Genomic DNA, 15341 nt, shown 5'->3' with positions numbered 1-15341 from the left:
AGGTGACTTGCTCTCTGAGGCAGGGAAAGCAGGGGGCCATCACTGAGGGGCTCCGGGGTTGTCGCACGGCTCCCTTGACTGGCTTGGTGGGGGTATTCATCCTCGGTGAGGGTGCAGCAGCAGTTGCACACTGGCCTGCAGCATTGTCCTATTTCTTGGGTGGGTTGCACAGGCTATGCTGACACACGTCACTCTATCCTTGGCCCTGCTGAGCACCGCTCACTGAGGATGTGGTTGGGGCCACAGTAGAAGTCCCACTGCATACTGTGCGCTGCTAGTTCTTGAAGGCAGCAAACTCGTTACTAAGTCCAGAGACTGTTGCAGACAGATTGTCCACTTTGGCAGCTAGTGCGCTCACCACCGCCATTAGCTGCTGGGTGGAGTCGGTGGCAGGCAGTTCCTGAGTGATGCCTGGCTGGGGCACTGTTTTTGGAGGCACAGGGGCACTGTAGCAGTGCGCTGCGGCAAAGGCAGGAACATGGCAGATGTAGTCGAAGTGCCAGTGGTGGGGCAGGAAGGCTGGGACAGGTGAGGGCCAGTGGCTGAGAAGGAGGGCTTCGTCACCCAGGCGTTGGTCTGGGGAGGTGGAGCCTGGCAGAACACAAGCCTGGGCAGACTCACCTCATCCTTGGCAGGCTCCCTTTGGGGCCGAGGCCTGACAGTGCAGAGGGTGGAGTGGGCGTTGTGGTCACCCCCACAATTGCAGCACCGAGGAGGGATTTTGGTGCCCTCCTTGATCTTATCTAGGCACTGTGCTGACTTATAGGGGCCAGCAAAGTATCTACAGCGAGGGGCAGACTGGCAACGCCACTCCTTGTGTCTCCAGCGACTGCAGTGGCGACATAAATCTGGTTCTGGCGTGTAACGCTCCACACGCCGTCGTCCAAGGCCCAGGAGATGCACCTCACTGGGCACCTTCCCTGTCACCACTCCCAACAGTTGAGGCCTTGCCATCTGCCCCACCATTCTCCTCTTCAGCCCATGGAATCCAGCTGGTACCTCTATCAGGTTGACATTGATGTGGGTCGCTACACCATGGATAATGACAGGGTGAGTGCCTTCTTCACCAGGGCACTCCATAACAAGGCCCAGGAAGCCCTCACTCACCAGGGTGGCATAGAAGGAGGAGTCAGTACTGACCGTGATGTAAGGCTGGTTCCGCCCCTCCTTGTAGAGTGGCTGCAGGTCTGGGTGTTGTTTTAGCAGGGCTGCAAACCAGCTGAAAAGCTCACTGGCCGTCTTCCCATGGCCAGCAGGGAAAGACAGGTGTCGTCGTTCTTGTTTACGGTCCGAGGCAGGGGCAGGTAAATGTCGAGGGGAAGACTGGTCACCAGCAGCAGTAACCTGATGGCTTTTCTTGGTAGATGGTGCAAAACGAGGCTCCTCGACAATATCCATGTCCTCCAGGGCTGCTACGCCTACCTCCACCACAGTACCGTCCTCGACAGGCATAGTCCTTTGTGATGCCTCCACGTGTGAGGATTCCTTTGTTGTGGCAGCGGCCACCACTAGACCCAGGCAGGGGCGCTTATTTTCAATCTTTAGGCCTATTTCTGGCTGTCAAAATGAGCTAAAATCTCCCTCAGTAGCCACTGAGTAGGCGTGATCACTCCAAATCACTTCTGATTACCACTTGTAGGGGCTGCCACTCATGTAAACAACGAAGTGTGATAATAGTGTCCTTCCGTCTCAGCGGTGAGGATGCAACTGACTTCTGTAAGGAAAAACAGAAAAACGGCAAACAGAAAATAATCACCAAAATTCACATTATTGATTCACACACCTAGCACGCCACATTCTCTCCAGGAATTCCTTCACGGCTTCAATCATCCTGTCATTCGTGTCTCCACACAGCCCCAGCAGTAACACCATCCATTCCCTTCCTGTCATTTCCACTCTGGCATTCCCCAATTCACTCAGCACCACTTGCATCATTTCATTCCTGCCTCTTGCATACTTCGAACTTTCCAGCACCACATGTTCTACCGCCTCGTCCTCTCCCATGTCACACATCTGGCACACATTGCTGCGGGACTCAGGTCATCTGTAACTCCTTGCATTCATATCCATACACTGTGCGCCTCCTCTCTCAACATACTGCATTACGTTCCCGGCTCTCCGCCCTGGCCATCACAACACTCGACCTGCCCACCCTCTTGGCGGCCTCAGGCGTCCACATCTCCTGGCAACCTGTTGTCCTTCGCCTTACTAGTGCCTTCTTGAGGAAGACCAGCCAGTTACCACGCCTGTGATACCCACACAGGACTATCCCAGGGCTCATATGGATTCATAGATTTTCGTGGCTTCTTTTGAATCCTTATGAGCCCTAGGGTAGTCCTGTGTGGGTATCACAGGCGTGGTAGCTGGCCGGTCTTCCTAAAAAAGGCACAAGTAAGGTAAAGGACAGCAGGTTACCAGGAGGGGTGGATGCCTGAGGCTGCCAAGAGGGTGGGCAGGTCAAGTGTTGTGATGGCCAGAGCAGAGAGCCGGAACATGATGCAATATGTTGAGATAGGAGGCGTGGGCATTGAAGCAGGAAATGTTCCATGGCCTCAGGGGAAGTCCCACACCAAGGATAGAAGTGGTCACGAGACAGTCAACATATGGGATGCAAGTGTGGCCCAGGCGGAGGCGAGCAAAAAACGTGCATATATATATATATATATATATATATATATATATATATATATATATATATATATATATATATATATATATATATATATATATATATATAAACATGTTTTATTTGCCTTATAAGTTCATAACCATGATAGAATGCAGGGAAAAATAGGGGGTGGATGAGGAAGCATGGGAGAAATTTTAAGTTACTCCTAACAACGTTTTCTATGAAAGTACTCGCTTCCAACAGATGGCAGCACCGTTGCTGTCCTCCAAACTTTAACCCACACCAAAACTTCCTCTCTGTATATTCCTTGGTCCTTCCCAAGGATTCTTTTATAAGGACATACGGGTTCAATGAGTGGGCTGGAGGAATTGATTAGGGAGCTTAGCTTCTAACAGATGGAGCGCAGGTCGCATGTAGTAAGGGGGTGAGGTATGGGGGTGTCCATTAGCGAGGGAGGATGAGCGCCGTTACAAGATTCAAACAGTCAGTCAGTCACGGGAAGGAGCGCAAGGTACATCAGCGGATCAGCCATCGCCTGCCTCCGCCTGGGCCACACTACGGTCAGTGCTCACTTGCACCGCCTACATCTGTCTCATGATCCCTTCTGCTCTTGGTGTAGGACTACCCCTGAGGCCATGGAACATTTTCTGCTTCAATGCCCACACTTCCACTCTCAACATACTACACTACGCTCCCAGCTCTCCGCCCAGGAGCTGGATCCAAGAAACTTTAACAATGTCAGAGCAACCTCCTGCTGCGAAATGGCATCCATGAACGCTTCGAGGGACGGTAACGAGGTTGCTATCAGGTTGCTCTTAGGTTGCTGGGAACACCACCTCTCGAGGTGGTGTTACTGTCTTATATATGCATTTATGTTCACAAAACAACATTTCTATTAGCTTTTTACAAACCTTGCCCCCAAGAAAGGATTGTTTTGTAATGCATAAAGTGAAATCTTACATGGAATACAAAAAAAATAAAGCAGAGATGAGATAGGCCACTGACGAAGCGGAGACTCGCGACGACTCGGCTGCTTCTTCTTCTTCTTGTGACCCTTTTACCTTGCGTGTTGCTTTCACCACGATATTTGTTTCCACTCCTCTATTGCCTGCTATAATGGATATCATATATTAGTGTTCATATATGCTCATGCCATGAGGATCACCTTGACTCCGTGGCACTGAGTGATAGTGAATTACTAATGAAATACTGCTTCCTTCGTTATGAATTACTTGCTTTGGAACTTCATCTAGCAGTGTTGAACTTAATGACTCAGTGGGACATGCAATTTTCATTCATACCCAGATTTTGCTTCACTTATTGACTATATGTTCACCAAAGCAAACCATTGTTACATAAATGGATGGGTTTTCAACACTGCCAATACCAACCCATTCTAACCCTCCCTAATCTTAATGCCTCCATTTGACAGCAATGTAAAACAAAGAAATAAAACATATTTCAGCAGTTATGTCAAGAAATAGAATAATACCCATACAAAACATACATAATGTTTGAAAAAGGTGAAGATTTTTTTTTTTTAACTCAAAGTAATGTCCAAAACATTATATAAATTCCACGTGCAATTTGGTCAAGATGAAACAATAAGAAAAGAAGAGCTCACTGTGTTTACTATCATATATAAGCAAATATTCAAACAATATATATCTCTTTTTGTCTTGATTTTGGTTTACCACCTACCTGAAATCACACCCCGACACTACACCTCCCTCACCAATGTTAAAGCCTCAATGTCGGAGCATCCTTGTGTCCTTGTTTTACTATGGGATACACTAGCCGTGATGAAAGCACTGTCAGGACTGCTGACTGTGCTGAGTAGTAGCTGTGTGCATGTGACGCTGTATCAGTGTTTGAGAACAAAGTCATATGATTTCCTCAGCCCTGGAGTAGGGATAACATAAAGCTCCCTTATGATTGGCTACCTGTCCTTGTGACGACATGGTAATGACGTATCAGCCCTGGCAGCCAATGAGCACTTTTAGGCTGGCTACCAACCTCCACTCGCCAACAGCAACGAATCTTTGTGGATGCTGTTTTGGTTGGTATGTGAGCAGGACCCCTATGGAGGTTGTCCGTACCAACATAGATAACAACCTGCTTCTTGGATCCGGCCCCTGGCCATCACAACACTCAACCTGCCCACCCTCCTGGCAGCCTCAGGCGTCCACCTCTCCTGGCAACCTGCTGTCCTTCGCCTTACTTGTGCCTTCTTGAGGAAGACCGGTCAGCTACCATGCCTGTGATACCCACACAGGACTACCCCAGGGCTCATAAGGATCCAAAAGAAGCCATGAAGATCTATGGATCCTTATGAGCCCTGGCCCGGTAGTCTTGTGTGAGTATCACAGGCGTGGTAGCTGGCCGGTCTTCCTCAAGAAGACACAAGTAAGGCGAAGGACAGCAGGTTGCCAGGAGGGGTGGACGCCTGAGGCTGCCAAGAAGGTGGGTGGGCATGTTCAGTGTTATGATGGCCAGGGCGGAGAGCCGGGAGCATAGTGCAGTATGTTGAGAGTGGAAGCGTGGACATTGAAGGAGGAAATGTTCCATGGTATCAGGGGTAATCCTACACCAAGGGCAGAAGGGGTCATGAGACAGACATAGGCAGTGCAAGTGAGCAGTATGGTGTGGCCCAGGCAGAGGCGGGCAGACAACACATGTTTTATATATATATATATATATATATATATATATATATATATATATATATATATATATATATATATATATAAAACATGTGTTGTCTGCCCGCTTCCACCTGGGCCACACCATACTGCTGATGAAAGTGTGCAAGCTCATACCAGACTGCCGTCCCCACACGGCGTCACAACAGTCCAGAGAGGCGACGAGATACTTCGCTCTCACTCGTAACCTAATAAGGATTTGGTAATGACGCCAGCATGTACTAATACCTTCCCTGAGCCTTGCACACCCAGCTCCTAGTAGTAGACAAATAATACTACAGAAATAGAGGTCACCAGCAGTGTATAACTTTCCCCACTGCTAGGGAATCTCCTTAGCAACTCCTTCTCCTCCTGACAGCAAACCAAGTAGAAATTATAGATAGTGTAGAAGTTATGTGTTACAGGCGAAGCCTTAATACTCCGCAGAGAAACCGCCCATAAGGACAATTCCACCCAATTCTCTACGGGAGTATTAATGCCTCTCCACACGTCTTATACCCAGGCTGTAAGTGCCCACAGACTCGGACAAGACGCGTGGTGTATATTACTATATTATTAAATGCAACAGATGCTTGCTAGCACCTGTCAAGACTGACTCCACGTGCCTACGGCTTACTACAAGACACGATGCGTATTCCACATCCGGTGGTATACACAAGCCCAACTACCAACTCCGGGTGATAACCAGCCACGCAGGGAGACAAGATACGCGTAGCTAACAGGTCGTGCAGACGATGACTGCACACCGACTGGGAGACAGCATGAAGCTTCCCACCAGACAACCAGGGTGTGTGGCTGCCACAATAATCAATATACTACAGAAACTACACAAAACAAAGGTGGTGGCACACAGCCTCCCACCAAACCACACTGGTGACCATGGCCACCTAAATACAACAAGCGGGACGAGACAACGTAAAGCGCCCCTCCGCGTCGTCACTCAACAGGGTGGACAAACGCAAAACCCACGAAAATGCAGCCAAATCCGCTACACTTTCCCCTGGAACAACAAACCCATTGCTCCACACCGTCACGGCCAAACCAGCAGCAAACCAGCTACTCCAAAAGGAGGGCACAACTCCCACACCGAGACTGTTGAGCACCCAGAAGAGCCTAACCACACGTCTCAACACTGTGCCAGGAAACCAAGAGCGCCCGTGTCTATCTCTGCTGAAGACCGCCTAGGTACTGGGCCACTGGCGTTTCCTGCCGCAGGGTTGCCAGACACTACACATGAAAAAAGGACAGACCTGCTTTAAAAAAAGGACATTTGCCTCCAAAAAAGGACAGCACAACAAAAGTGTGTATATATATATATATATATATATATATATATATATATATATATATATATATATATATATATATATATATATATATATATATATATATATATATGTGTGTGTGTGTGTGTGTGTGTGTGTGTGTGTTTAAGGTATGTGTTTAAAATGTATAACGGCAGAGAGAGAGAGAGAGAGAGAGAGAGAGAGAGAGAGAGAGAGAGAGAGAGAGAACTTGCAGGGTTATATGAAATTTAACAACATTTAGGCTAGACTGGGAGGCTGGGAGTGGGAGCGCTTTTTAAGGAGTTGCCGGTTGCTTATTATAGTTACCAGTCTGCGATCCCACAGAAAAATCATAAGTTTATAATATGCTCGATTTATTTTCATATAACACAAGAACAAATATGATAAAACAATAAAAGATAGGAAGTTGCAGAAACAAATTTATTGACTGCGTGTTTGAAGGTTTGACCGGATCCGTGGTTCACAATGAATAAACAAATAAATAAATAAATTTTGCTGAAAAAAGGACAGAAAAGGACAGATTTTGACTGTCCTTTTTTACAAGAAAACTTAAGGACAAACAGGCTAAAAAAAGGACAGACTGTCCTTAAAAGGACAAACATGGCAACCCTGCCTGCCAGTGCCAGGCCCAGCGAGATGGCGGGAACAGAGAGGGAGGGTGGCCGCACTGCGGAACAGCGAGAGGCCCGTGCGGGGGCCGCCATACGACATACACGAAATAATGACATAAAAAGGAAATAAGGCGGTGCCTCATATATATATATATATATATATATATATATATATATATATATATATATATATATATATATATATATATATATATATATATATATATATATATATATATATATATATATATATATATATATATATATATATATATATATATATATATATATATATATATATATATATATATATATATATATATATATATATATATATATATATTAAACATGTTTTATTTGCCTTATAAGTTCATAACTACGAGAATGCAGGAAAAAATAGGGTAGGGAGGAAGCATGGGAGAAATCTTTTTAAGTTATTCCTGGAAACGTTTTCAATGAAAGTACTCGCTTCTAAAGGCGGCGTCACACTAGCATTTTTTCCGTCGTCTCAGGCGATTTCCATCGTCTTTTTACTCTTCTGTCAACTCTTTCCGTCGTCAGTCAGACGGAACGCATTGTTTTCGTCTAGCGCCAATTTTTAGTCAAAATAAGAACTATGGTTTCTAATCAACACTTTTATTAGAAAAATATTTTTTTTGTTAAACGGAAGAATGCTATTATCATAACAAAAAAATTAAATGAGTTGATGAAAATATATTTGTATACATATTTTTTTTTCTTCTAGCCTAGCAATGAAAAGTTCCTCAGTTGTTTGTGTACATTTCCAGGGGAGTGTGAATGTGCGACGCTTTTGAATATTTCCAAGGCAACTTCCAAGTAGCTGGCCAAGATGAGCAGTGGACAAAACACACTGACGAATTTCTCATAGAGAGTATTAGAGGTCACCGTTGCCTTTGGAATCACAGAACAGCTGATTACATTATAAGGTGCAAAAAAGCCGCGGCTTGCTGGGGTGAATGAGGAGCCATGTTTGTTTACAATCGACAAGCGCGGCAAAGGCGGAAGCAAGCTTGTGTGTGACGGCCACCGTCTGCAAAAGTTGACAGTCGTCAGAAAATTGACAGAAATAGAAGACGGAAAAGTGCTAGTGTGACGCCGCCTTAAGGCTGCGTTTACACCAAGCGAGTCGAGTCGCATCAAGTCATGAGCGTCATTTGACTTGAGTCATTTTGACTTACCTCCGTTCACATCGAATGCGTCACCACGAGTCAAGTCAGTAGTCAGTTAACCTGTGTGATTTCCTTCAGGATGGATGAATGTTCCCTCGCGGAGGTAGCTGTTTTGTTGTAGCTTCGCCGTTGCAGACTCAAGAAGGGTAAACGAATCTGGATACACGAAATAAACACCAGGAGGCCAGATTTCAAAAGCTTTTCTCATCTATTCCCAGACCTGGTGAACCATCCAGAAAAACCGAAAAACCTTCCACAGGGAACTTATGACATCACGATCCCTGTGGCTACGGTCACTGGGATCATATATAGCAGGGCGCTCTCGCACTAAATTAGTTAAGAACTCCACTTGCATTATGTACACGTTGATGGACTCGCTGTGACTGATGAGAAAATGGGTCCAGCTCTATCTGTGACTTGACGCGACGCGACGCGACGTGACTTGACTCGACTTGACGCATTCGGTGTGAACGGTTTTCTCGAAAATCCATAGAAATCAATGTTAAATGGTATAAAAGGTGGTGGCGAGTCATGACTCATGGTGACTCGCTTTGACTTGACGCGACTCGATTCGCTTGGTGTAAACGCAGCCTTAACAGATGGCAGCACCGTCGCTGTCCTTCAAACTTTAACCCACACACCACAACTTCCTCTCAGTATATTCTTTTTGTATATTCCTTGGTCCCTCCTATGGGTTCGGGCAGGGCTCATAATTATAAGTTTCCTAGATGTATGACACATTTCCTATCTCTTCACCCTCACATCAACCCGGAACGGTCAGAGGAATGCACAGAAGAGTGAAGAAATAGAGGGAGTCCGGAGTGTATTCAAAGAATGAGAAAAAAGAAAGAAAAGAAGATGTGATTAAGTTTTTGTAATATTAGTAGTCTGCATTACATTAGAAACCAGTGTGATAAATGATATGTTTAATGTCTGGCAAATAATATAATACAAAGCCCAAATACATGGAACATAAAAAGTCTTCCTCTTAATAAGATTAACAGAAAAGTAAAATTTCTCCGTCAATAATTGACTAAGACCGTATTTTTAAATGTTCTTTCATTCAAACTTGCAATTTGCACAAGTTTCACATGTGTTCTTATCCCAATAATACATAATCCTTATAACAATTGTAAAAGCACCATGCGTACTGCAGCCTCCGATATCTATCACTAGAAAACATTCCAGATAAGATGAAAGCTTGAAAATGACGTCTCGGTAATGCAATGCCAGTGATTCATGCATGATTTTAGTAATCTGGTTTCCTGAACATTTCACAAAGACATTCTAAATGCTGTTTGACCTTTTCCATGTTCTCTAGCACTTGCACTGCCTCGTCCAGCTCTTCATTGCCGCGCTGCCATACCTCCTCGACCTCCCGCAGCCGTCCTTCGTCATGCTTTTTCATCTCGACCACCACCTCGCTCATCATCATGCCAATCTGATGAGAACAAGGATTCTGTATTGTATATTCCTTGGATAAGAACCACTGTGCCACTCAATATTGTCAACCACAGTTTCTTCGACAAAGATTTGATGAAGAAACCTTTGTGAAAGGATATTATCTCACTAAAACTTTAACTAATTAATTATCGAGGAAAACACCATAACTGTAAAGGGAAAAAACACTTCATTAGCATACCTTTTGTGATAAGTTTTGCCATAATGTGTTCATGAGGGTGTAAGCCTGTTCCTGCAGCTCACTAACCTGCATCACACACTCATCTGCATCACTAGATATGTTCTCTAGATCCTTGATTCCTTGCCCATTCACCTGGAAAGTACATTATGAACAGGAATTAAAGTTACTGGCTTGAAAATCGACTGCATTATACATGCACCAGTAGCTATAAACAGGGAAATAAGTCCTAAATATTAATATCCGAACCTAATCAATTTATATTCTGGATCGGGATTCATTATTGGGCTACATAAACTTATTGGATTCATATATATTTTTTAGATATCATAGTTCTAATGTGAAACGTCTCTAAGGTGTGTGATCCCATTCTTATTATGTAGGTAATAATATGTAGTTCCATAAAATTTTCACCGAACTTACATGAGAGAGGTTTCTGCCATGCAGTAGCAACAAAGAACAGCAAGTTTCTCATGGTGTTAGGTGGTGACACACACACGAGAGAGAGAGAGAGAGAGAGAGAGATAACTTTATTGTTGCAGTAAAATGTACACAACAAAGGAGATCGGGGCATGACGGCCTCCCCCTAAGCATGTTACTATGTTAGGTGTCGATCAATCAGCGTGGCCCTACCTCTGTGGTCCACCACCACCACACTGGCCACCACCACACTGGGGCCAGGCGAGCTGACACGCAGTGTCATCCATCCTCTTATTGAAATAAGCCAGCATCTACTCAGATGTCGTAGACCGGACAGCCCAGGAAACAGCAGGAGAGGGACACTGCCCCATCCTGCAAAGCCACAACACTGGTGATCTGCTTGTCTTCCACATCTGTGTCCATGGCTTTGGAGACGAACTCCAGGGCTGCCTCCTCAAAGGGGGATGCAGAATGCTGAGAAGGGTGGTCCGGCACAGACACGGGCTGGGGCAGGGGCTGGGCCGAGGTCGATGGGGGCAGGGTCTGGACTGGGGCAGTACCAGGAACGGGAACTGGTCAGAGTGAATGCTGGGCTGGGACAGGCACTGGCTGGAGCTGAGAGCTCGTCGGCACACGCTGCGGTTGGCCATGTGGGGTCGGTTGGGGCATGTAGACAGGAACAGGAGCCTGGGCCTACTCCAGAACAGGAGCAGCAGATAGCCAAGAGCCTCTTATCCATATCTTCGACACGGTCACTCACCTTCTTCAGCAACTTGTAATGGGCCTGGTTGCTCACCAGCGGGTCAGTCTGTGGTGGAGGAGCAGCAGTTGCGGCAGTAGACTGATGCCAGGAAAGGGCAGTTCCAGGTGGCACAGGGCAGGTGGTGGCGTTGAAGGAGCAAGGGGGTGGACAGAGGCAACGTGAGATGTCCCACGTTGAGAAGAGGCAGCTGTGCCGGGCAGGGGCAGGCGCACTGGCATCTGGGCGGCTGACGGAGGCAGGGCAGGGAAGGCAGACAAAGATAAGGTGCCATTCATCCAGGCATTGTGCTGTGGAGGAGGGACAGGCCGGAACACTACTCTAGTAGGATGGACAGGGGTGTTATCATCCTGTGACTCTCTGAAGGACCTGGGTCTTGTAGGGCAGAGACGGGAGCTGGCACTGTGTTCCCCCTGGCAGTTGCAGCACCACGGAGAATTTTGGTGCCAGCCTGGATTTTTTTCCAGGCAGAGGGAGGACTGATGGGTGTCAGCACAGTACTTACATCTTGGAGCCGAACAACATTTCCAACTCTGGTGACCAAAATGACAACATTTGCCACACATCTCTGGTTCCGGGGTGTAGAGGCCAGCATTGTATTGGCCAAGCCCAGCAAGTGAACCTTGCTGGGCATATTCCCTTCAAACAGACCCAGAAGCTGAGGACGAGGTTCGTTGGTGACAACATGCCTCTTGAGCCAAATGAAGCCCTCTGGGAAAGCAATAAGGATAACATTGATACATGTGGCCATGCCATGAATGATAACCAACTGCTGTTTGGTCTCTCTGTCTTCTGGCACTAAGACCATGTCCAGGAAACCTTCCCCCACCAACATAGCATAGGCCTCTGCCTGGGCATTGACCGTGATATAGGGCATACGTTTATCTTCCTTTATGGCCAGTTCCAATGACGAGTGTTGCTTCAGCAGGGCGAGGAACCAGTCGTAAAGCTGAGCCAAGGTCTTGCCATGTCCCTCAGAAAGTGTAGACAGCGACGGTAGGATTGTGGCTGAGGCGATGAAGGGTGTGTTGAGCCTGGGCTGTTCATTTCCACCGTTAGAGACGTTTGTGGCCGCGGGAGGGGGGTTGCAGCGGTGGTGTCCATGTCAGCGGTTTTGGCGGTCACCACCAAGGATCCTTGTATATTCCTTGTTCACTACCCTGGGCAGTGCGTTGTAAACAAAGGGTGGACGGTGTACCCGGGGGCAACAAAGGCTGAGTCGAACTCGGTCGGCAAACTTTTTTTTTTCACATAAATGCAGTTCTTCCTGGCTTCACCTGCCTCAGCAGAGGCTTGCCTACACTCCAGAGGACGAACCGTGAGACTATGGTTCCCAAAAACCTCCTTAGCAGCCCTCTTTTGTGGCTTTTTTCTCGCTCATAGGCACAGAGCTCAGAAAAGCGTATAGTAAGCCCCCACACTTGGCGAATTAATTATTCTGGCGAAACTACCGCCAAATGTGAATTTCGCCGAGCACGAATTCTTTATGTGATATAAATTGCCTAAAAAATGTCTCAATAAGTCTTTGATCATTGCCAAAGTCCTTTTTTTGACCCCTAAAATACCATCTTTCGAGCTGAAATAAAATCTTTTGCCTTTACATATTAGAATACATGTACAAAACAGACCAATAAATAAATAAAGCTAATAAGACATGATATAAAGACTGTAACTCCCGTTTTTCCATCCGTTTCCCTCGCCCACCTTCGTCCTTGCTGCCACCATTCTTGTCCTTAACCCCACCGGTACTACCTGTTGCGCTGGTAGAGGCCATGTTGGCGGTAAATCGCCAGAATTCGTTCTCACGCTAGCAGAACAGAGAGTAACACAAACAAAATGGCTGAAGAGGACTCTCACACTGCATTCTGATAGGTTTAGAGAGAGGTCTGACGTCACCGGGGAGCCGCGTGGTTCGCCGTGCGGCCGCCAAGGGACCGCCAATTAAGTTTGAATTCAAATCGTCAAGCGTGCAGTCGGTGGTCCGTGGACACCCTACCGCCAAAAGTTAATTTCGCCAAGCTGAGATTCGCCAAGTGCGGGGCTTATTGTACTCGTCACCACTCAGGGCTGACAAGCAACTAGAGAGAGAGAGAGAGAGAGAGAGAGAGAGAGAGAGAGAGAGAGAGAGAGAGAGAGAGAGAGAGAGAGAGACGCAATTTTAAGTCACGCAAATACCCGTAGATAAGTCCAAAACGATATGAAAAAAAACATAACTCGCATGACCAGTATGTAGACAACACAGGCCACACTAGAAATAGTTAAGCTCCATCTTTATACACTAAACTCTTTAAAAGACATCTGAATCTCAAGCGCTCCCTGCAACACTCATTTAGGTATGTAAAGACGTAACGAGAATACCCAGCACTTGTCTCACCAGTATGGATTCTTCCTCTGGAGATGTAAAGGGAGGCTGGATGTTATGATTGCACGCCTGTACGAGTTGCAACCTGTAGTCCTTAATGTCAGCGAGTACTGCAGACGCCTGGTGCAGATATTCATCCATATTCTTGAGAGTAGCGGTTAAGTTTCCATTCCTCATTTCTAGATACGTCTCTAAGTTGACTCGGAGGTTATCAGACATTTCCTTGAGCTGTGGAAATTTGCACATTGCACACACATATATATATATATATATATATATATATATATATATATATATATATATGCAGTCAAACCTCGCCGAACACGAAACTCGCATATACACGAATCGGTAAAATATCCCATATTTCGCCGAGCACGACTTTGACTCGCGATTGCACGATTTGATTGATTGATTGATACGTTTATTGTTGAATTAATAAATAATTACAACAAAGGAGGAGGATGGGCCTTGCCACCCACCCCCTGGGCAAAGACTTAAGGTTAAAGTATCACGAAAATAACTCTGGACAGTATACACAACAAGAATACAAGTATTTCAATAAATAAATACACATATTGCACACCTTATTGCCTAAGACATCCTACAGTCTGGGAGCAAACTGTGGATATTCCCTGAGTATATCCCTGAGGGTGGCAGAGTCTAGGAGATGGTCAATGAGGCTGTACAAGTCATGTTGACCTTGTGGCCTAAATTTAGCAATGAGAGGACATTCCATGATATAGTGAAGCAGAGTGTGTCCCCTTGGTGTAGCACACAGCACACAGCACACACCAGGAGAAGCACTGACTTCCCAAAAGTATTTGTAGCCTAATCTGAGCCTCATTGCCACCCTGTCATGTGATGCAGTGTGTCTCCCGTAGGTGTAAGCACAGCTCTGGGAGACACGTGCATAGTGAAGACTAGTGCTACTGCCCCTATGGCAACAAAGCTCCAACTGATCACTAATGCTACTTTGTACAAAGTCCTTAATGCTACTCTTAACATAACCCAGAGTGTACTCAGTGCCAGGGTCCACTGTGTCATCTTGTAGGGCACACTGAGCAAGGTGGTCTGCTTTTTCATTTAGCGGATACCCACATGAGAGGGTATCCAGATGAAATGGACCATGGCACCGGCACCTTCTAGGGCGTGGATGAGATCAAGACACTTATTAACTAGATCACAGTCCATGGGGGAGGTGGATTGAAGGGCGTACAATCCAGCCTGACTGTCAATAAAGAAATATACATTCTTATGGAGAGGCGCCACAATGTGGAGCGCCTCCAGTACAGCATACAGTTCTGCTCTAGTGGAAGACATGGGTGCAGGAGAGCCGCCTGGAAACCTCAGTGTCAGTGTAAAGACTGGCAGAGATGTAGTCACGGGTGATCAGCCCACATCCAGACCTGCTGCCATTGACTGACCCATCACAATAAACATGAATAGCCTGAACGTGTGGGTACTTGGACAATTTAGTCATGAACATGTCTTGCAGCACATGAGGGAGCCAGTCCCTCTTGGGCTGATGCAGTGAGTGAATATCAACACTGACACGGTGGTCTCCATTTGAATCTCCCGCTGGTCCTGGTGGATGCACTTGACCTCCCCTCCCAAGCGCCTTGGACTCTTCGTAATTTGCTGAAAGTCATAAAAGATGCAACATTCCTCTTCACTGAAACAGATCCCACCCTGGAGAGGAGCATTACGGTATTTTACGGCTT

The 15341-nt window shown here is 46.3% G+C and overlaps 2 protein-coding genes across 4 annotated transcripts in view; both read right to left on the bottom strand.

The window, feature by feature from the left end:
- Positions 1 to 237: 237 nt before the first annotated feature.
- LOC123514239 lies at positions 238 to 4832 on the bottom strand. Of its 2 annotated transcripts, XM_045271966.1 has the most exons (3): positions 4331 to 4832; positions 3590 to 3740; positions 238 to 1714 (listed from the first exon to the last, which is right to left on the bottom strand). In XM_045271966.1, the coding sequence occupies exon 3, from the start codon at positions 1450 to 1452 to the stop codon at positions 367 to 369; it is 1086 nt and encodes a 361-aa protein (XP_045127901.1). In that variant the 5' UTR covers positions 1453 to 1714; positions 3590 to 3740; positions 4331 to 4832; the 3' UTR covers positions 238 to 366. The 2 variants fall into 2 exon arrangements, with proteins under 2 accessions (XP_045127901.1, XP_045127903.1); XM_045271968.1 differs by lacking the exon at positions 3590 to 3740.
- Positions 4833 to 9369: 4537 nt separating this feature from the next.
- LOC123514238 overlaps positions 9370 to 15341 on the bottom strand; it is an 8862-nt gene continuing 2890 nt past the window's right edge. Inside the window, exons 3-5 of one of the 2 annotated variants that reach the window (XM_045271964.1) lie at positions 13633 to 13848; positions 10082 to 10213; positions 9370 to 9880 (exon numbers count right to left, since the gene is read on the bottom strand). In XM_045271964.1, coding sequence (XP_045127899.1) covers positions 9689 to 9880; positions 10082 to 10213; positions 13633 to 13848 — 540 coding nt within the window. In that variant the 3' untranslated portion in view covers positions 9370 to 9688. The remainder of the gene's footprint in view (positions 9881 to 10081; positions 10214 to 13632; positions 13849 to 15341) is intronic. The other variant, XM_045271965.1, reaches the window with a different exon arrangement.

This window comes from Portunus trituberculatus, chromosome 37, assembly GCF_017591435.1.
Source record: "Portunus trituberculatus isolate SZX2019 chromosome 37, ASM1759143v1, whole genome shotgun sequence".
Lineage (NCBI taxonomy): Eukaryota > Metazoa > Arthropoda > Malacostraca > Decapoda > Portunidae > Portunus > Portunus trituberculatus.
Note: the sequence above shows the minus strand (reverse complement) of the source record. Positions and strands in the feature narration are given on the sequence as shown.